A 20,233-nucleotide genomic window follows, 5' to 3' on the forward strand; every position below is an offset into this window, starting at 1 on the left:
TAAGAGACGACCAAGCGGCCATCCATCTTCCGTGGCGCTAACACCCCCTCTCCCCCCAGTCAATATGTCTCTCTCCGATGGGAAAGTTAATAAATTTTGCTCTAGATTAAAAGTATTGATCATTTCATTTGTAAACGATAAATAAAAAGGGGGGACTTTTCATTGCAGCAGGGGTGGCGTCTGGTGTATTTTGCCGGTGCAGTTGCGCCAGCCGTTGGGGGGGTGGGCTTCTCATATGCATTCCGGCCGGCCAGCTGCATTGATTTCCTATTAGTCTCCCCAGCACCACCCAGTAACACATCATTTCAGTACCTGCTATTAATGGTCTTTTGATAAATAATCACTTGTAAGTCAATAAATTTTTATTAAACAGTGTGGCTCTTTGATTTATTAAAATCCGACCGTGTTTGTCTGGGAGAAAAGGGATGCTGAATTGAAGTGGAGGCTTTCATACATCTTCCTGACGCCGAGCAGTCACCGCACACTCCAGAGAAAAACAATTGCATTTTAACAGAAACAAAACAGCCGACTTTGGAACTTGGGCCCGGGGAAACTTTATCTTCGTCAGTCTGATCCTTACCCTATAGGGAGCAGCCACAGGCCGGAGGGCGCCGCGTCAAGAACTTTGCTTCTGAGAGCAGTGAGGTACCTTGGCCGGGCCGCATGCGCGCGCACCCAGGGGTGGCACAGAGCCTGCATGGTCCCGCAGGCCACCCCACCCTCCAGCCCTTCTGGTGGAGAGCTGCACCCCTGAGCAGACACCCCCGACAAGCCGGCACTGGGGACCCATGAGAAAAGTTGGATGACAGGACCCTTTAGCTTCTATACCAGGTCTCCCAGGTCCCATCTTGTGGCAGGAAACACCAAGAGACCGTTTATATTTTACGTAGAGATCTGGCTGTATGGATGATTTTTTTTTAAGTGGGCCAATCGCCGAAGACTGGAAGTCTTTTCTTGTGAGATTGGCATTGGCATAAAATTTGCTGTGAAGGGTCGACAACTTTTTGTTGAGACCAGTAGGGCCCCACACGGATTGTCATGTATACAGATGCCCAAACACTGAATACAGAAGCAGAACTCCCAGCCCAGAAAGAAGTAGGAGAAAGGGGGGGAAATGTGACTTGTGAAATGCTTTTATTAAAGCTCACAGTTGGAACTCTCTGACCCTGGCCCTATCCAGGATACTTCTGTGACTCCTTTTCCCTCCCTGTTCAGTGTGACAGGTGTTAACAGGAAGATGTACAAAGCAGGGACTGCTAGTAAGAAGTCCAGGTGAGGGCTTTAATGTTTTTAAACATTTTAGGTTATTTAATGTCTAAATCACGTTTTTAAATGCTTTTAAAATGTACTGTCTTAAACCCACTGCAAGGTTGCTTGGAGTTCCTATTCGGTCCTGGTCTTGGTGGGAAAAGCTTTAAGGGAACCTCAAAGGTGAACAGAAAGCTGGAGAGCAGAAAATAAATGTGTGACCGTCCCACCAGGCAGGTGAGTATGAATGCGGGTTTTCAGGGCCGTGGCCCATTCTGCCTCCACACGCAGGAGGCTGGCCAAGGAGCCCAGATCCCCCTTCCAAGGAGCTCAGAGACTGTGCCAAAGGCTTGAGCCTCAGCCCAATCCCCGGGGAGTTGTAGTGATGTGCCCGGGCAGGAAAGCCACAGAGCAGCATGCACCTAGCTTTCTAGAACATGAGTAACATTAAGTATATTCTGTACCTTATGTGTGCAAGACTCAAGTCCACTTTCAAGGTAAAACAGGAGACCTGTGAAATGTGTCACTTAGGGGTTTTCCCTCTAGCCTTTGTTAATTGCCCCTCACTTCACTTCCCCTGTCCATGTTCTTTGGACTCTGTTTTTAGGACTCTGGTGGGGAAGTTGGGGAAGAATCATCTTAGGGCTTCTTGAGTTCCATGCGTTTACTTCCAGTGATGTGGAATCCAGTACATTAAACTCCAGCCCAGGGTGACTCTCGCTGCTGGGCAGCTTCCATCGCAGCTGCTGGCTGGGGGCCGCCGGTGTGAGGCTGGCACAGGAGTCACAAGGGGTTTCTGGGCCATCATAACATACCTGCACACCTGTGGATAGAGCCAGGTGCAGTAGAGGCCTGGGGAGAGTGGAGACTGGGAAAGAGGAAGCGGGGGAGACCTGAAGCTTCCAGATTGGAGGATTTGGTAATCCTAGAGAGCTATGACAATGGGTTTCCCTCCCTTGACCCCACAGCTCCCCAAATGCATATGCATTGCCTTTGAACCCCTCCGCATAGCACAGACTCAGCTCTGACTGGCTAGAAGTGAGGTCAGGAGAAGGTTAGCAGGTTTCTTCCCATCTCATCCCATCCAGAGTTCCAGGCCAAGATGGTCCTCGGCTCCTCATGCTCCCTTCTGCCCTGTTTTCCTCGATAAGGAGTGGTTCTGAAGGAGCTAGCGGCCGGGGGAGGTGCCCAGCCTCCCGGGGTCTCCAGTTCCCACCGCTGCCGCGCCCGGGCTTGGGGAAGGACCGCCTGCACTCAGATTGATCCACCAGCCGTGATTTGTCATTCCTGCGAGGCGGACGCTGTTTTCTCTTGCTTCAGGAGGCCCCTTCGACACCTGCTTTATTTTTCTTCCTGCGCTGACGTGACGGGAGACAGGTGTTAAACTACTTAATCACTTTAAAATTGTTTTAATTTTCTGTTTTTTATTGATCTTTCCAGCACCAATTAATCAGCTCACTGGACCAGGCAGTTAGTACATTAAAAATTGTCAGGGAGGCCGTGCATCTTGCAAAATGTCTAAAAAATATTCGGCTAGCAAATTTCGTTTTTCTTGGGCATGCAACAGTCCTTGGCCCCCAGGGCTCCCACCTGCAAAGGACTTTCTGCCTCAAGGGCCTGCGTCTGGGAGTATTCAGGGTACAAGAGGGAACCGGCCAGAGAGGCATCCATGGGGGAAATGGAAGCAGGTGCCCTTTTCCGGACCAATTTGCCACCTTTCCTTCCACTTTTGTGTTTCTCACACAGCTGGGTCTCCTTTCCCCAAGAGTGCTGGGCAATTTTGGTGGAAGGACGCACTGGCTCTGCGACCAAGTGTCCTGACCCCTACAAGGGCAGGAATTCATGGTTTGTAACTGTCCCTGCAGCTGGGCACCCAGCCCACAGGCGCTCTCCCTGGGACGTCAGCACCTTTGATGTGTCCTTCTGATGTTGCCAAAGCCACCTGCCTGGGACAGGGGGCCTGCTAAACTTGGAGAACTCTGTTGGCAGGTGGCTGTGTGTCACACTGTCTTGTCCCTCGCATCCTGGCGATGAACCTGAAGCCTTTCCACAGAATGTTCAGGACAGCTCCATCCCCACGGTCACCTGGTCCTGTGTTGCAAACACCTGGCCATTTATCTTTTATCACCCCTCTTGAAAAGTATTAACTGCTTGGCTGTACTTTCTGAATTAAATAAAAACATGGACGGAATAACCAGGGACTCCAGTGTCATTTCTTGGGGGGTAGAAATTTGGTTTCTGGTGTTCCCATTTTTGCTTGACTTTCTATCACTCTCCAGAAGCAAGCGCCTTATTTTTTATGTGGCAAACGAAACATCCAGCAGCCCAAGCGCACGCGCTGAGCTGACTGGGCCTTCCCAGTGGGTGCCGCCCTCCCAAAGCGTCTCCAGGCCCTTCTTCCTTCCTTCTGCTCCCAGGACTAAAGGCTGCTCTTCCCACCCCACCCCCACACCGCACCCCGCACCACTCACACAAGCTCCCCCCAGAACCTTTGGGTGAGGCCCCTTAGAACCAGGGCTGGCAGCCCCCACCTGAGGAGGAATAGGGCAGGAGCCCCAAGTTGTGGGGACTCTGGGGGCAGGCTCGGTCAGCCCCTGCATGCTGGCCAGCCGGACTTATCTCCCCCAAGCACCCAGCCCCACCCGCTCTGTATTAATTGGTATATGATTGGGCCAGGCATATAATCTAGTATTGATTTTCTCTCCGGACGCCACAGCTTTATTTGCTCACATCTGCCCTGTGTTTAATTGGCGCTTTGCTCTGGAAACGAGAGATCTTATCGGCTTGTTTGGTTTCTTTTCCTGGGGCACACAGGCACGCACACACCCTTGCACTCTCAACTTGGCCGGCCCAGCCCGGCCTCTCCCTGGCCCACCACCCCCCAACGGTGAGGCATTCCTGGGGATAGGAGGAACACAGAATGACCCCGAAGGCTTCCTCAGAGACTTCCTGTCTTTACACTTGACCTCACCCGCAGAGGGCGGATCGTTCCTGGTGTGAAAGTCTGTGTGACCATTACTTGGGGGGAAACACTGCCATCAGGGTCAGACCTGGGCTCAAATCCACCTCTTGCCTCTACGTGGCCTTGATGCAAACCTATTGGATTTTCTGGCCTGCAGTATCATCTCTGAGGCAGGCAGGGTACCTTTTTGCAGGATTCCTAGAGAATCACTGTCAGTCACCACACACAGTATCTGGCACTCAGTAGGTATTCAGTAAACAGCAGCTCCTGGACCAGTAACGCAGGCCCCATTCAGCCTATGCAGCTACAATGCTGACTGCCTGGCATGAGAGATCACAGCCATGTGTACTGGAGACAAAACAGTCACCTGAGGCCACGTCTGTCCATGCAGGGTGAGGGGTGCCTGTCTCCTTAAGGCTCACACTCTGGCGAGAATCTCTGGCCCCAAGGCACTGTGGTCACCACTCACCTTGTCTGAGGCTGGCAACATCTCCCACAGTCTCCCGGCACCAGAGAACTCCCAGCCAGGCCTCTTCTGTCACCTGGCCTCCCACCAAGCCTGGTCCCAGGCGAGCCCCTGGGCTGTGGGGTTTTCTTTTTCTTTCCTCTGACTTTGGTCCTGCATTTGGGCAGGTACGCCCCGGGCTTTTTGTAGCAAAGGGAAGACATAAAGACCAGAGGTAAACACTCATTTCCTATTGACACAACATTAATTCTCTCGCTTGGACAGGTGAGTGTGCTTTCACTCACGTGGCCAAGATTAATGATGTTTGTTTGCCTGCTCAGAGAGGCCCTAATGAGGGGTTTCTGAATGGCATGACTTCTGGGTTGGCTGTGGAGGAAGAGGCTGGCAAAGGGCTCTACACCGAGAAGAGCCAATCTCTCCCCCCACTTCCAACGTCGTTGTCGTCCCTGTTCAGGCTCTGGGGACTTTCCTGGAAGAAACAGGGATGAAAGCATTATTGGTTAAAGAATGTGAGCTCAAAGAATGTGAGCTCTTTGGGTCCTGCCCCCATGGGGTTATTACTGACAAGGAGACCTTCTCAACACCCAACACTGGGCTGCGGTTGGCCCTCCCCCACCTAACACTTGAAGCTCTCCCAGGGGGGCCTTGTCCCATCTGCACTGGGATGAGGGAGGGCCATCACTGGGGGGCGGGAGGGTGTCAAAGGTCGGGGCCTGAAGAGCAACAGATGCGATTGGCCAGGCCAGCTTCTAAAGAGTCACCGCTGGTGGACAAGCATAAGGACAAGGGAGGATGTCCCCCTCTGCCGCCAGGAGAGCGGACTCCTGTAACTGACATGGTCACTAGACGGGATCTGAGCTGCTTCTGTATGTGACTCTGCAGCCTCAGCGCAACCTAAATAGGGCAAGAAGGAGTCCGACAGCTTGATCCTTCTTGGGCCGGACAGCCAGGTAGATGGGGTGGGGACGGTGGTGGAGGGCTGTGGAGGAACCAAGGCCCTCCGAGGGGTCCAGGCTGCTGCAAATCCATGCACTATGGGGAGGGAAGGGTCTGCAGGGGGATTTCCTCATGGTGCCAGCTGCTGGGGTAGACCAGCCAGCTCTACCAAGGCAGCATGGCCGCAGACCCTCGAGGAGCTCAAGTGTCATCCCCTTGAGAGCCAGGGCTGCTCTCGTCAGGAATCTGAGCAGGGCTCAGAACTGACCAACACCGAGGAGGGGAGGAATCGCTTAATGCAGCCCCGTCCTGTCACTAAGGAGGGTCCATTCCCTCCAGCCTGGTCATCTGAGCTGAGGGGGCAGCCGGGAGTCAAGAGAAGAAGAGGGGAGCCGCCAGCGGTCAGTGTGGGTGGGAGGGAAGGAGCGTGGGGAATTCTCACCAGGGCGGCCCCCTCTGTCAGTGTACCCCAGGTGCAGGCCCCCGGAAGGACCAGCCTGTAAGAAAACAACAGGGTGGTTCGTGTTCTTTCTGTTATAAATGACAGAAACCCAATTCGACGAGCCTCGAGACAAAAGGGTATTATCTCCTGAAAGGAATGGGGCCGGACTGGGCCCGGAGGAGTTTGGCCTGAAACGGCGGCCCTCGTTCAACCCTGCTCTCCCTCCGTCTCCAGCCCAGCTTCTCCCGAGTTGGGTCCCTGCTCGGGCGGGCGCAGCCTCCCCGCGGCCAGCCTGCGCGGCACCCGGAAGCGCGCCCCGTGGAGAGGTAGGACGGGGAGCCCCGAGCACAACCTCGGTCTTTGCTCATTGGCTGCGGCTGAGCCCCGGACCAATCCCAGAGCCAACCTAGCACGTGACCGGAGAGGTGGTCTCCGCTGTTTGGCTCAGGGCAGTGTCACTCATGCATCCTGTGGGTGGGGTCAGCCCGCCCAAACTCAGTCGAGAAAGAGGCGGGAGGGTTGTTTTTCCCCTGAGGAGAATGAGGGTGGCCTTAGCCCGAGAAGGCAAGGGTCGGGGCCAGGCCAGCCCAAGCCGCAGACGTGCGCTGCGCGCTTTGACAACTCTCAGTGAGTGTAGACGCTGCCGTTTACCGAGCAAGGCGCAGTACTTCTCAGGGACCCCCGCACGTTGCCGACAGACCCCGCTGGTGCCGGCTCCTTTCGCCCGGCGCGTGGTGGGCCCAACGGAAGCCGTGTGGGACGGCAAGGCCGGCGTCGCTTTCTTTTCCAGGACACAGCGACAGGGGTTTACCCATCTGCAGAGCAGCGTCTCTCCCCGGAGCCCTTGAAGGACTGACTGTATTAGACCTTCTCGCAAGCATCACAGCCACAGAGCTGACTGGGCAGCAGGAGGCCCGGAGCGTCCCGCCGTCTCGCCCTCCCTCACTGGGAGGAGGACCCACAGCCCTTGCTGCTTTGCTTCCGTCGCGGCTGCCTTCCCTGTTTGAGTCTTGGTCAGCCGCGGAAGAAGAAACCCTACGGAACCCGATCCAGGCCCTTGTGAACAACTCCGAGCCCGGCAGGGAGAGCCAGAACTGTGGGTTTAAGTCAAGTCGGGCTTCTTAAGTCACTGTTAGCCAAATTTGTCCACTCCGGTGCCCTGGGGCACTGTCCCGCTTGCCCAACGGAGCCCGCAGATCCGAGGGGCCCTGGGAATCCGTATGCCGGAGAAATCACAGGTCGGGCGAACTGGGGCAACTGCCTCTGAACATCTCCAGCTGTGGTGTATCTGCTCCTTCCAGAGCCACCTGCCGTCAATGGCAAAGCCCCAGAGACCAGGCCGAGAAAAATGGAGTCGACTGTAGTCGTGCGCTACAACGCATTTGATCAGTGTGTCTTTGATTAGAGGACATCATCTGGTCCTCTCGTGTCCTCTGTACCTTTCAGGTCTCTACACGTCTGCGGAGGAGACGCAGCCCAGACTTCGAAGACAAGCAGTTTTGAACTTGCATAGATCTGTTTCCTCATAGGCAAACTGGGGCCAAAATCCCATGGCCAGTCTATCGGAGGATCAAATGAAAGCATGTTGTGGAAGGGTATGGAATGCCGTAGTGAGGATCGTATGGCCGTTTCATAGGAGCTTTCAGGCATCGCTTTTCATACAAACTCTGTAAATTCCTTTTTTTTTTTAAGATTATTTATTGATTTGACAAAGAGAGAGGCAGTGAGAGAGGGAACACAAGCAGGGGGAGCAGCAGAGGGAGAGGGAGAAGCAGGCTTCCCGCCAAGCAAGGAGCCGGATGGGGTGCTTGATTCCAGGACCCTGGGATCATGACCTGAGCTGAAGGCAGATGCTTAACGACTGAGCCACCCAGGTGCCCAGCAAATCCTATAAAGTCTAATGGTTAGGTCACATAGACACAGATTCTTACTAATGAAAGTTGCCTTTATTCTATAGTGCTCCTTCGTATAGGACACAGGATATAATGCTTTTGTTGAGATGTGGTATCGCATGGATCCACAGGGAATTGCGTTTTTGTTAATGGACATTGCCATTCATTAAGGCCTCTCTAATCCTTAACCACTGCCTCCTGGGGATCCCTCTGTTCCTTGTGAAGACATTCCTTACAGCACCAATAGCGTTGTGTTCCTGTTCTTTCTTGGCAGCTGGTCTCCTTCTAGACTGTGATCATCAGGAGGGTACGCAGCTTGTCCTCTGTTCAGATGCCCAGGAACAAGTACAGTGCCAGGCAGAAAGCAGACCCCAGATGTTGACAGCATGGATTTTAATTTATTGATACATATAATCCTGATTTTCTTTTTAAACGTTCATAGTCCAGCCCTCATTCAAATGGTTCCTCTCTCTTTTCCCTTTTATGGTAGTTAGAAGCAGAAGCTCCAAAGTCAGATTTGTTGAGCTGTGTGATATAGGGCGGGTTACTTAACCTCTCTGTGTCCCAGTGTCCTTGGCTATAAAATGGGTATCGTATTTGTGCTTATTTTATGTGGGATGTTTCTGAAAATGAAATGAGAGAAGCCTATGGAACTATGCATGGCCCTGTGAGTGTTTAACGAATGTGTGTGAAAAGCAAGGAGAGGTGGTAGATGCGATCGGTGCAGTGAGTGGACAGCGTGACTTTGAAGTCGAGCGGAATCACTACTGTATATCCATGGACTTGGGGTCAGACTCATATCAGTTCATTTCTCTACCTCAATTTCTTCATCTGGAAAATGGGGACACTAAATCCTATATGGCTTTTGGAAGACAAATGAGTGGGTGTGAGTAAAGCATTTGGAAGAAGTCACGTTCATAGAAGGTGCTGAATTCTTCTTGTGCCGTATAGGGAACAGACGAATGCCTCTTTGGCATTCTGGCCTGATGCCAGAGCTCTTGGCCTGGAGTCAAGGTGATCAGAGGGGTTCCCTTAGCCTCATTCCCATGACCTCTGCCTCCCGAATGACAGAAGTCCTTCCCACCACAGCTTTGTACTAAATTCCTCCATAAACTCCCAATCCATCCTCTGAACCAGGTTGAAATGACATGATCTGATAGAACAGCACATTTCTTTTATTTGATACCGTTTCCTTTATCCGAGCATCATCAGAGAGTGAATTGTTCTAAGCAAAATAATTTCCTGGTGAAAAGCTTTCTAAAGTACGCTCTTCCAGCACCTTACGCAGAGGATGAAGGACAGGGTTTAATCTTTCTGAGACAATCTCTGGGACATCATTGTGAACACTAACCACAGTACTGTCTTCAAATACCTCTGACCTATGTTGGGTTTTCAGTCCTGTTACCAAACGCTCGGAGAGGGCTATGCACTGGGCTTCCTCTTTGTCCTTGCGGGCTGTTGCACACACTTGAGCTACCCTGCATCTAGGGCCTCTTCCTCTGGTCTTGTACCCCAGGGCTTCTGGCCACCTGGGAGAGCAGTACGGGTAGCTGTTTTCTTGTCCTTGAGACTTTTAAAAATGTTTCTGTGGTCACAAACACTATGACTGTCCTTATGCTCAACGATATCAGGTGAACGACATTTTATTGAGGCCAGACTCTGTGCTCTGAGAGGAGAAGGGTTACCCACACACATTCACACAGCCAGACCCCCTCTGGCCCCTGTCACATGGTGAATGGTGAGCCTGGGAGCCAGATGGGGACCTAGTTAAAACGCAGATCTGGGCTGGGGCCCGCAGGTCTGTGTTTCTAGTAAGTTCCCAGGTGAGGCCACTGCTGGGGCCCAAATCAGGTCCCAGAGTAGCAAGGCTTCCATGCAGAAGAGACAGATCCAGACGTCTCAGGGGAAGGCAAGCCAGGCAGCCTTGTGGAACCCAGGTAGGTGGAAGTGCCCTGGGAAGTTGTGGGAACCCCTCACTGCCCTAGCTGACATTTCTACGGAAGCACAATCTGCCCCTGAAGAAACACATCTGTGGGCCACAGGCAGCTCTCCACGTCTGGTAGTGCCCAGAGCTACTGGGGGGATCCTGAGTCTCAGGCAGTTTGCAGGTTAAGAACCTGGTCACACGTGCCAGTCCCTCCACAACTGCGCGGAGAGCAGGTACACTGCTGGGGCCAAACCACTGATGGTGCCGGGAGCTGGTCCATGGCAGGTAAGAACCGTCTGGCTCTGACGCTCCCTGAGGGCAAGAACTTGAGGAGGGAGAGAGCAGAAGCATTCTCATATTTTGGTGCCCACACAGGTCAGCTCACTCTAAGAGATTTCCTTTCACCTTTTCTGTCTTGCGGAGTGCGGTGTCAGCCCCATTTTACAGATGAGGAGACTGAATTTCAAGAGGTTAACTAGCTTGGTCACATGACCCAGCTACTAGTTGGCGACAGGAGGACTCACTCACAGCCTCAAAGCCGTCCTTGGATGATGCAACCGGTCGAGTGTTTCATTAGTTCTTTCTTTTTTTTTTAATTTTTAAATTTTTTTATAAACATATAATGTATTTTTAGCCCCAGTGGTACAGGTCTGTGAATTGCCAGGTTTACACACTTCACAGCACTCACCATAGCACATACCCTCCCCAATGTCCATAACCCCACTGGTGTCTCATTAGTTCTAATCTGACCGAGCCCCCTCGAGGTCTGTGCAATTATTCCTGTCTCCCAGATGGGTATACTGAGGCTCTGCGGCAGAGCGACCAGCCCAGGCCACAGGGCAGTGGAGCTAGGATGGAACCAAACACCGTCCTCTATGTTGTGCGGCAGGAAAAGGGCTTGGGTCAACTGGTGTCCAGCTTCAACCCCTAGAGGGACCTGAGTAATGGGGAGGGGCTGCTGGAAGTGGAATTCCAATACCCTGTCTCCTCTTTAATGTCACCATCAGGATGTGGCCATCCTCAATTTGGTAAGACACTGCCATGCCCAGACTCGCACCCAGCCCAGCTCGGACGTGTCTCGTGTCCTTCTAACACCGGCAGCCACGATAATGGGTCCTGTGGCCGAATCTGCGCCTGCCTGTCCGAGCCTACTGGGCTGCCCATCAGAGCAGGACTCTGTGGCTATTGGGAGCACAGGCTTTGATTTCTTCCCTCTTGTCTCATCCCTGAAAAGTTTGCGATTTGGCAGGAGAGGAGTCGCAAGAAGCACGGATTGCCAAAATAACTTGGATTTTTGCTGCACTCAGGATATACAGGAAATCCCTTTGATAACCAGGCATAAAATGTCTAGGGCTTGTGATTTCTGTATGAGAGATGAAGGGCATAGCCTTGAGCTCTCCCCAGCAACACACAAGCACACGCACATGCACACAAGCACACAGGTGCACACATGCATACACATGTGCACACAGGTGCCCATCTGCAGAGAACCAGTCTTGTTCCAATTACCCTCAGGAATCTGGGCCATTCACCTTGGGCTCTTCTCCTGCAGTGGGTGCGGTGGGAGGCACCAACTCTGCCTGTGCTCAGGTGGTGGGGGGAGGGGGGAGGGGTGGAGTCTTGGAGCCAGAGGTCCCAATGGCAGGTGTCCCAGAACTTTGAGACTGGAGAAGATTTTGTTTAGCTCAGCAAATGTCTCCCCAGGGAAAAACTTCCCCCGGGCTTGATTTAATACTGATCCCAAATGACTAGAATCAGACATGCAGGAATCACACACAGCTCTAAGAGAGCAGTTGGGAATTATAATACACTTAAAAAAGATGGAGACAAGCTCCGTTTGGGGGCGGTCACTGGCCTCCTCCTCTATACCTGCTTCCTGACTATACCTGATTATGTTAGCAGCCTCCTCCCAGCCTGCAGGTTCCATGCTCTCCTCCAAGTGCTCAGGGAGACACCAGGCCACACCTGGCTTTTCATCTTGGGGGACTGTGTTGTGACTCCCCAGGAGCTCCCAGGCTGCTGTCCCACCTGCCCCAGCCTGGCTGAGCCCCCTCCACCCCCCCACCCCACCCCCCCGCAGGCCCCACATGTCAACAGAGGGCTCCTCAATGCCGCCTGTGGCCAGGAGTTTCCAGAGATGACGCTCCGTTCTTCCCAGCTGTCTTCTCGTTTCCTTCGTGTCTCCCACCTCACCTCCAGGGACACTGAGTGTGGCCATCGGTTTGGTTGAGGGTTAGAGCTTAAAAGCATTCCATGTTTTCTTGTCTGTCACTCCTGTCCTCTGGGAACAGTTTGGTGCCTCAGTCTCCAAGAGGCACGAGCTGGGGTCTTCCTCCTGCCCTGTTCCCACTCCAGGCTGATACCCCGGGGCCAAGTTCTCCCACCCTGGGGGCTTAAGGGATGGACTGGAGGACCTGGGACAGCAAAAGGAACTCAGGCCATGCTGGTGTTTGCCAGGATCATTCAAGTTGGAAGGTTCTGAAATCACAGCTTGTTTTGCCTCTCATTTTACAGAAAAAGACTTTGAGGAGCTGCTTCTTGAGCAAGAAGACTTGAGAGCCTTGGAATCCGCTCTCAGCTTGGTCACCTTCCCACTTCTGGGACTTGGCTTAGGTACCTTCTGAGCCCTGGTTCCCTCATCTGGGTGACAAGCGTAATACCTACCTCTTAAAGTTCTTTGTGAGGTCAAGTAAAGTCATTCAGGCCTTCCACGTGGGAGAATTTAGTAGGGGGTGTTCAATTAACATTAGTGCTTCTATTCTGCCCCCCCCCAGCTGTTCTTTATGGTACCTACTTCCCCAAATGGACCTTTTCCCCCACTAGGCTATTAATTCCTGGAGGTCAGGAACCCTGTTCCAGTCTTGGGTTTCTCAGCACCTATGACAGTGCCTGGCATTGAGCCATGAGATTTCAACTTGACCAGTGTGATGCCAGGTTTCCAGACTCCCTGAGCTCGAGCTCAGACCCGCCTATCTATCCTGGGAGTGGAGAAGCCTGCTACCCCCCACACCCGCCAGGGCCCCTCATAGCCCCCATGGCTGGGATTCCTCAGCCAGTTTCACAGAAGCACAGCAGCCATGGGGAGGTTTCTGGGACTTTTATTTTTATTCTTTATATTGTCAAAGCCAGTAAAGATGGGCAAACGCTGTCCCTTTTGGGCTGCCAGCCCCCACCCGCCTCCCTCACCCCTCCCACCTGCTGGCCACTACGAGTCACCTGGGCTAAAAAATGCCACCCAGCCAGTGTCCAGCACTGCACCACCCCCACTGCCAGGCTGCGGGCAGTCTAAGGAAAGGAAGGGCCCGGAGCAGGAGTCCATGCAGGCCCTGGGTGCAGCCCATCCCTGCAGGGTCCTCCCCTTTCCTGTGTGGGCCCCAGTTGGCAAAGCAGGGGGTTCTGAGGTCCCTTCCAGCTGTGCCAAGCTCCCCTCTCTCCAGGTGATCTTGTCCATTGTATCAGCACAGAGGGAACCCTAGGTGGGCGGCTCTGGGTGGGGGCAACATCCGCCCCTCAGATTCTCTCATCTTTTCTCTGCCTCCAACCTCCCTCTTTCTCAGCCCAACGGAGTGTGTGTGTGTGTGGCGGAGGGGGGGGCTGTCTTGTCTCTTTCTGGGAAATCCCTGCTGAGGGCAGAATGGAGGGAGAAAGGGGTCCGGGAGGACTTGGCCCTGGGGTGGTGTGTGATCCTGGAGTTAGGGTGTCAGGAGCGTTTCTCCTTCGCTGGGACCCACTTCCCCTCCCTGAGGTGGATTTCCTCCAGCCCGGTTTCTGTCATTCGTTCTGGCCCCTCCAGGGGGATCCCTCCTACGCCAAGGTCGGAGGAGGGTACCTGGACATGCCCTCTTTTCTTCTGCGGCCAGCCAAGAGCCCACTCAGACCCAGCACCCTGGTCTCTCAGCTCCCAGACCACAAGGGAGACCTCTGCCCCGGCCAACTGCCTCCGAGGGTGGGCCCCCTGCAGCAGCTGGATCCCAATGGCACGTCCGGAACCCCCCAGCCACTTTCCCGGTGGCAGAACCTGGTCATTTGCATCTACCTGTGCACTCAACGCGTTTGCGGAGCGGGCAGGGCAAGGCCTGGGCCCCAGAGGAGCGGGATGGCCGGCCCGGTGGCGCGTCTTACGCGGCTTGGACCTCCCTCCCCGCTCCCTCCTCCCTCAGCGGGGCTGGCCTCACCGCCGCCGCCCCGGCCCGCGCCCCTTGGCCTCCTCCCTCTCGCCCTCCCCCTGCTTCCGCCTCCACCTTCTCCTCCTCCGTGGGGGGGCCCCGGAGCCCCGTGCAGGGCAGCGGAGGGGCTGCAGCCGGGGGACGGGGACCAGGACGGGGACCGGGAAGGGGGAGGGGACGGGGGCGGGCGTCAGACGCTGTGGGCGCCCAAGCTGAGCACCGAGAAGGCGGCGCGGTGCTTGCGGAGCAGCAGCCGGATCTTCTCGTCGTCGGAGTCGGGGTCCAGCGGCTTGTTGTACTCGTCGTCCTCGTTCTCCGAGGCGGCGCGCTCCCCGCCCGCTCCCGCGCCGCCCGGGGCCCGGGGCGTGGAGGACGACGGCTCCAGGGCGCTCTTCTTCCGCCACTTGGTCCTTCGGTTCTGGAACCACACCTGGGTGGAGAAGGAGGCTGAGGATAGTGCGCCCACAGCGCACGCGGCGACCCCCTTTAGGAGGGTGACCCCACCGGGCGGCAAGGACCGTCGATCCTTATTTTTATAGTAAAATAAATGGCTCAGTGATAGACCAGGTGGTAATATTCACGCCGTTTGTGCGGCGGGAGGTGGCGGATAAAGTAAAAACGAACGCGGGTCAGTGCCGCAGCCCTTTCTGCTTAGCCAGACTCTCCTCGCGGTGGATCTTCTCTTTTGCCACCCGGGGCACGGGGATGGAAGATGCCGGAATGCCCAGGTGGGGGCCTTCAGTAGGTGCTCAAGGGTGGTCCCTTCTTCAGCTCCATGGACCTTCCCTGAACTTCATGAGTAATTTCCCCTAATTATAAAAGTAACGTATTTTCATTGCTTAAGATAGTTGAAGAATGCAGAAAAGTACCTAAAGAAGCAGAAAAGTATGGAAGGGGTCCCTCGCTTCCCTCCACTCGGATTCGGCAGATCCGAAGTCTGCGGAGGCAGGTGGCTGGCAATGCTGGCACAGCCCAGAGGTGGTCCCAACCTGCCCTCATGCTTCCCTCTTCTACCCTTGAACCTGTCACCATGTCACAGAGCTGGGCAGTTCGGTCATAGTGTTCTTTTGGGAGGCCACCCACCCAAAGTATCCCAGAAGAGATCTAGCGTCACGGTGGCATCTGGGAGCCTGGAGGGAGAGGCCCCGTCACTGATTTCAGGCTCCGTGGCTGTGGCGGGCTGTGTGAGCACGGCCCTTGCCTGCCGCGTGGAGGCTGCCTACCCCCTTACCCCATCTGAGCTTCATTTGGATGGACCTGAAAGGAGGTGTTATCTCCACCTTATTGGCAAACCAAGGCCGGCCCCTCCTGCCTGCTGGTGCAACAAGCCTATAAATTCAGTTCCAACATGGCCCCGAGACTGACTCCTGATACAGGCCAGAGGCCACCACCAGCCCTCAAAATTTCTGGTCAACACCGTGCAGAGGAGGGGAAAGCATTAGGTGGATGTCGCAACTTTGAGCCCCAACTCTGCATTTACCAGCCTAGTGACCCTGAGTGATAAAAGACTCCCCACCTCCAGGTTGCTGGGAGGCTTTAAATGAGCTCCTGAACTCAACGTTCTCCCAATAGACAGCAGTACTGACAGCCATCTTTTGGGTCATGGTCATTATTGCCACCTCTGGGGTGAGGTGGGCAGGCCGTGCCCAGACAGCAGGACAGCTTCCCACTGAGAGCCGGAGTCACCCCCCCCAACCCTCCCCACTGCTGCCAGAGAGCAAAGCTGCCTTTCCTCCACTGGCTGGCTGCTCCCTGGAGGGCAGACACGTTCTCCTGCAGAAACTCACCTTGACCTGTGACTCAGTCATCCCCAGTGAGTATGCCAGCCGTGCCCTCTCAGGGCCAGCCAAGTACTTGGTCTGCTCAAAGGTCTTCTCCAGGGCAAAGATCTGGTGGCCCGTGAAGGTGGGCCGGGTGTGCTTTTTCTTGTGGATGCTGTCGCTCAGGGGATCTGGGGCTGGCAGGAGGAGGAGAGTGTGTGGTTAGCAGGATGAGTAGGGTACAGCCCTATCCTGCATTTCCCACGGGGCCAGCTCCCTCCTACAGAGAAGCCACTGAGATTGTGGGGGCATTGTGACACCGCTAACAAGCAGCATTCCTGGCATTCAGACAATAGTGACCATGACCTCTGCCCCATCTGGATGGACAGAGACCCCCAAGAGGGCAACTGGCCCAGATAAGAGCTATTTAGGGGGAGACGGTGCTTGAAGCCTGCCCTGGGCTCCTTCGCTCTGTAATGTTTTTCCTACTCAGTGATGCTGCCTTCCCTCCAGGGGCAACACCAGGAGGCTCTTCTCGGTCTTCTCAGTTTTCTCACCAAGACACCAAGACAAGACACAGACCTTCCCCCAACAGTCAGGGCCGCAGGGGGTCTGGGAATTCCTTCTCCGCCTAATCCCTTGTTCTTGGGGTCCCATTTTCCAGGTTCCTGGGAAAACCAGAGCTTTAGGCCCCAAGTTACTGCACTCCCTTGTCGCCAGGCCTAGAGGTCATGTGACCCCAACCACACAGAACTAGGACCCTGCCTCCTGCTTGGCTAGGACAGCGGCTCAGGCAGGAGCAGGGCTGGAGGGCAGCAGGGCTCCGGGGAGGCAGAAATCCCACCTGTTGGGCCTTGTTCCGTGCAGCCCAGCAGCTCATGTTCTGTCTCCTCATGTTGCAGAGAAGGAAACTGAGGCACTGGTTGGGGCAGAACCTTCCCAAAGACTTTCCTCTGCAGTCCTCTGTCCCTTTGTGTCAATTCAGCCACTGACTTAGATATTTTCCTGTGTGTGGCCGTGCACTTGGGATTGAAGAGTAGGAGTGTGGAGAGAGTGTGTGTGGTGGGGGGAGGGGGAGATGGAGGCGAGAGAGACCAAGGCCCAGAGCACCCCCAAAACCAGTTCTCAGAGAGGAGGTCTTCACCTGCGTGGAACCCGCCATGCTTCAGGCTGAGTGAGGGGTGCGCTGTCAGGCAGTGTGACCACCCCGAGCAGCACAGCAGATGGGGAGGCAGGCGTGACTTGGGGTTTCCTTGGTGGGCCCCAAGCCCCTATTGCAGTGGGGCAGCCCCGAGGTCAGAGAGAAGCGGAAGTTCCCTCCGCCTCTGCCGCAGCTGGGCCTCCCTGGCACGGGGATGACTCCTGCAATTCCTGTCACCTCCCTGCCTCCCAGGTGAGCCTCACCTGCCCGTGCATGACCTGCCACCATCTCTGGGCCCTGCCTCGACCCCTGGGGTCCCCACACCCATTCTCTGAAAACAGATTTGGGCAAGGTAGGATAGGGTGACCCCCCACCTCCAACAGCGAGGACCAAGTCTGACTGGACTCAGCAGCTGCTCGTGGAGGCTGGGCGGTGATCACTGCTCCTCCTGCTGCCATAAGCCCCGGGGAGGATGGTGGGAAGCTGCCCCCTTGATGGCGGGCAGGACCAAGATGGAGTCGGCGTGCATGCCGTGGCCCTGAATGGTGTCAGGGCAGGAATGGGCTCTCTGGGAAGGTGACGCTGGGGCAGCTTCTCACAGGGGACAGCATTGGTCCACTTTGGGTGAAGATGTGACATGGCTTCTGGGTGGGAAAAGGAACCTGGGCGGCTAGGTGGACCTTACATAGGGCAAATGTGGGTTATGTGGTCTTCTCCAGCCCAGGAGACCCCCGGGTTTTCTGGGAAGGCAGCTGAGGCGGCCACTGGTAACGGTAGGGAGTGAGGGGCAAGACACCTGTCCAGGTAGAGCTGGGGTGGGTCTGAGAGGGGAGAATTCAGTTGTGTGCCCCAGTGAGCCATGGATCCAGGTGGCTGAGGAGAGGTGGATGGCAGGTATGGACTGCCCTGTGAGCCTTCCCTTCGCTTCCCACACCTCCTCCTCCCCAGATCCTGTGGGTGGTGGGGGTGGGGGGGACCTGGGGGCCGGGGTGGGGGGTACGGAGCCTTGCCCTGTACTCACTGTTGCTGCACTGCCTCCCGCCTCGCCAGTCCTGGCCCGTGTCCGCCCAGCAGTTCCGGGTCCGGGTGGGGTACTCATTGCCAGCCTTGGGAAAATTCCCCACCTGGGGTCCATAGTAGACCCCCTGGGAGCTGAGTCCACCAAAGCCTGTCACGTGGGGGTAGCTGGAGAGGAGGCTGCTGTTCGGCGTGGCCACGGGCCTGCTCAGGATGTCCGTGATCCCGTGGGGGGTGCCGGCGGCCAGCTGGGGGCCCAGCCCCGGAGGGCTGAGCTTGTAGAAGGAGTTCTGCACGGAGTACTGGCACACGGGGGCTTTCATCTCCGAGAACTGAGCCAGTGGCGTGTTGTTCAGCAGGAACGTCCCCTGCAGGTTGGACTCCATGATCCTCGGGTCAGGGCGAGGGAAGGTCAGAAGCCCAAATCCAGGCCCCCTAAAGCCAGAGACCCCGAGCTCTGACCCAGAAGCCCATGGCAGGTTTGGAGGGTCAAAAGCGGCCCGAGCCCCAGACTGCCCTCCTACCTAAGGCATCCGGCCCGGCCCTGGCCCGGGGGACCAGCACCTACGTCAGCGGCTCGGAAGTCAGGTGCTCCTGGAGCAGGTGAGAGGCCTCGCCGGCGCCCCTTGGCTCTGTCCCTGTCCCTCCTGGAGAAGGGTGGCTCCCCAAGCCTCAGTTCAGACCCCTCCTCTGCCTGTGAGTCTGGGGACCCTCCATGAGAAGTTTTAAGTTCAGGGAAGCAACATTTCCCTGATAAAGATATGGCCCATTAGAATACAGACCCGAGACTGGCTGAGCTGTGAGAGACGCGGCGCCATTGGTCGAAACCCACACAGGCCTCACATTGGCTTTTCCAAGACAAATTGCACTTTGAAAGATTGACTGTAAAATCAGCCAGGGTGTGTGTGTGTGTGTGTGTGTGTGTGAGAGAGAGAGAGAGAGAGAGAGAGAAGGAAAGAGGGAGGGAGGAGAGAGAGAGAGGGGATGAGCGCTGGAAGCTCTGTTCCTTCTCAGAGGGTCTACTTGCTCCTGGTCCCCCAAGCGCAGCATCTAGGGAACAGAGGGTACCTGGGGCTCCCGGAGGCTCCCGAGGCAGCTGGAAGTTACAGCTCCTGCAGCTGCTCCCCTGAGGGTGAGGAGGCCAGGCTCAGGAGGCACGGTCCTGGGGTGCCCAGACCCCTTTATGTGCAGTACCCAAGCCAGCGGAGGAGTATGGAGTCTGAGTGTGGATGCTTCTCTTCCTTTCTCTGAGCTGGGATGGGTAAGTGGGGAGGCTGGGCTTTGGCCCGGGGTGGTGGGGGGTGGGGATGTGAGTCTCTGCCCCTGGCCTGAGAGCCTGGGAGTGGGAGCCTGCCAGGAGACTGGGGCGGGGCAGGTGGGGTGTGGTGGGGGAGTGGAGCCTGGCCCTGCTGGGCCTGTGCTCTTCCCACCTCTGCCTCTGAGCAGCTTTCCTGATTTCCTCTGTTCTTCCATCTAACTCCTCCGAGGAATCATGTGTGTCTCTGCTGGAGCCAGTGCCATGTTCTGTCTGGCTTGGCACCTGGGTCGGAAAGCTCTGATGACTGCGACTGCTGTTGATTCAGTGGTAGGTCCCCCTGGCCGGCATTTGGTTGGTGCCCAGTCATTATTTGATGGTGGGACACCCATATGCCTTTCTTTCGAATGGATTTTTACAACATGCAATGTTCTACTGGGGGCCATCTTCCACTTTACAAACAGGGAAGCTGTGGGGAATACTCTGTTGTTTTTGTATGGGCAGTTCTTGTTTTTGTTTTTTAAAGTGGAAACCAGCCCCTGGTCTGAACGTGTAAAATGACAGGACATTAGGGACTGTCAGGCAGACAGACTTCTGTCCCTCCCCTGCCGGGCAGTTCCAAAGCCTTTCCGGAGCAGGCTGTGGGCTCCTTGGCAGTCTCAACACGCCGTGGTCCCACTGTGACAGGTGGGAGAAAAGAAGGCCCTTCGCTGGCCTTCTCCTTGGCTTCTAGTTGGAGATCTGGACCCAGAACTTGGGGAGGGCTCCCCTCTCACACAGAGGCTGCCTCTCCCGATGCGGCTGGTATGTTCCTGGTGGAACAGGCTGCTCTGAGCCATGTTCTCTGTCGTGGTAGGTCAATGCGAGAAAGACCTTACACAGGCTGTAGAGATTATTTCTCTAGAAGTTTAGACTAAAAACGGGAAAAAGGGATCTTACCCCTCTGAGCTGGCTGGGCTACTGGGCTGCCCATCACAACTGTTTGGGAGACTTAATTCTGATTTGGCCGCCTGACCCCACC

The 20,233-nt window shown here is 55.5% G+C and overlaps 1 protein-coding gene across 1 annotated transcript; it reads right to left on the reverse strand.

Annotated features, from left to right (window-relative positions):
- Nucleotides 1-14,229: 14,229 nt before the first annotated feature.
- On the reverse strand, nt 14,230-18,343 carry NKX6-3 (NK6 homeobox 3). Its single transcript, XM_032838084.1, has 3 exons — nt 17,962-18,343; nt 15,827-15,996; nt 14,230-14,469 (listed from the first exon to the last, which is right to left on the reverse strand). Exons 1-3 carry the CDS (start codon nt 18,341-18,343, stop codon nt 14,230-14,232), a joined length of 792 nt encoding a protein of 263 aa, XP_032693975.1.
- Between the last annotated feature and the right edge of the window lie 1,890 nt (nt 18,344-20,233).

Source organism: Lontra canadensis, unplaced genomic scaffold (genome assembly GCF_010015895.1).
Source record: "Lontra canadensis isolate GAN:19392208 unplaced genomic scaffold, GSC_riverotter_1.0 scaffold101, whole genome shotgun sequence".
Taxonomy (NCBI): Eukaryota; Metazoa; Chordata; class Mammalia; order Carnivora; family Mustelidae; genus Lontra; species Lontra canadensis.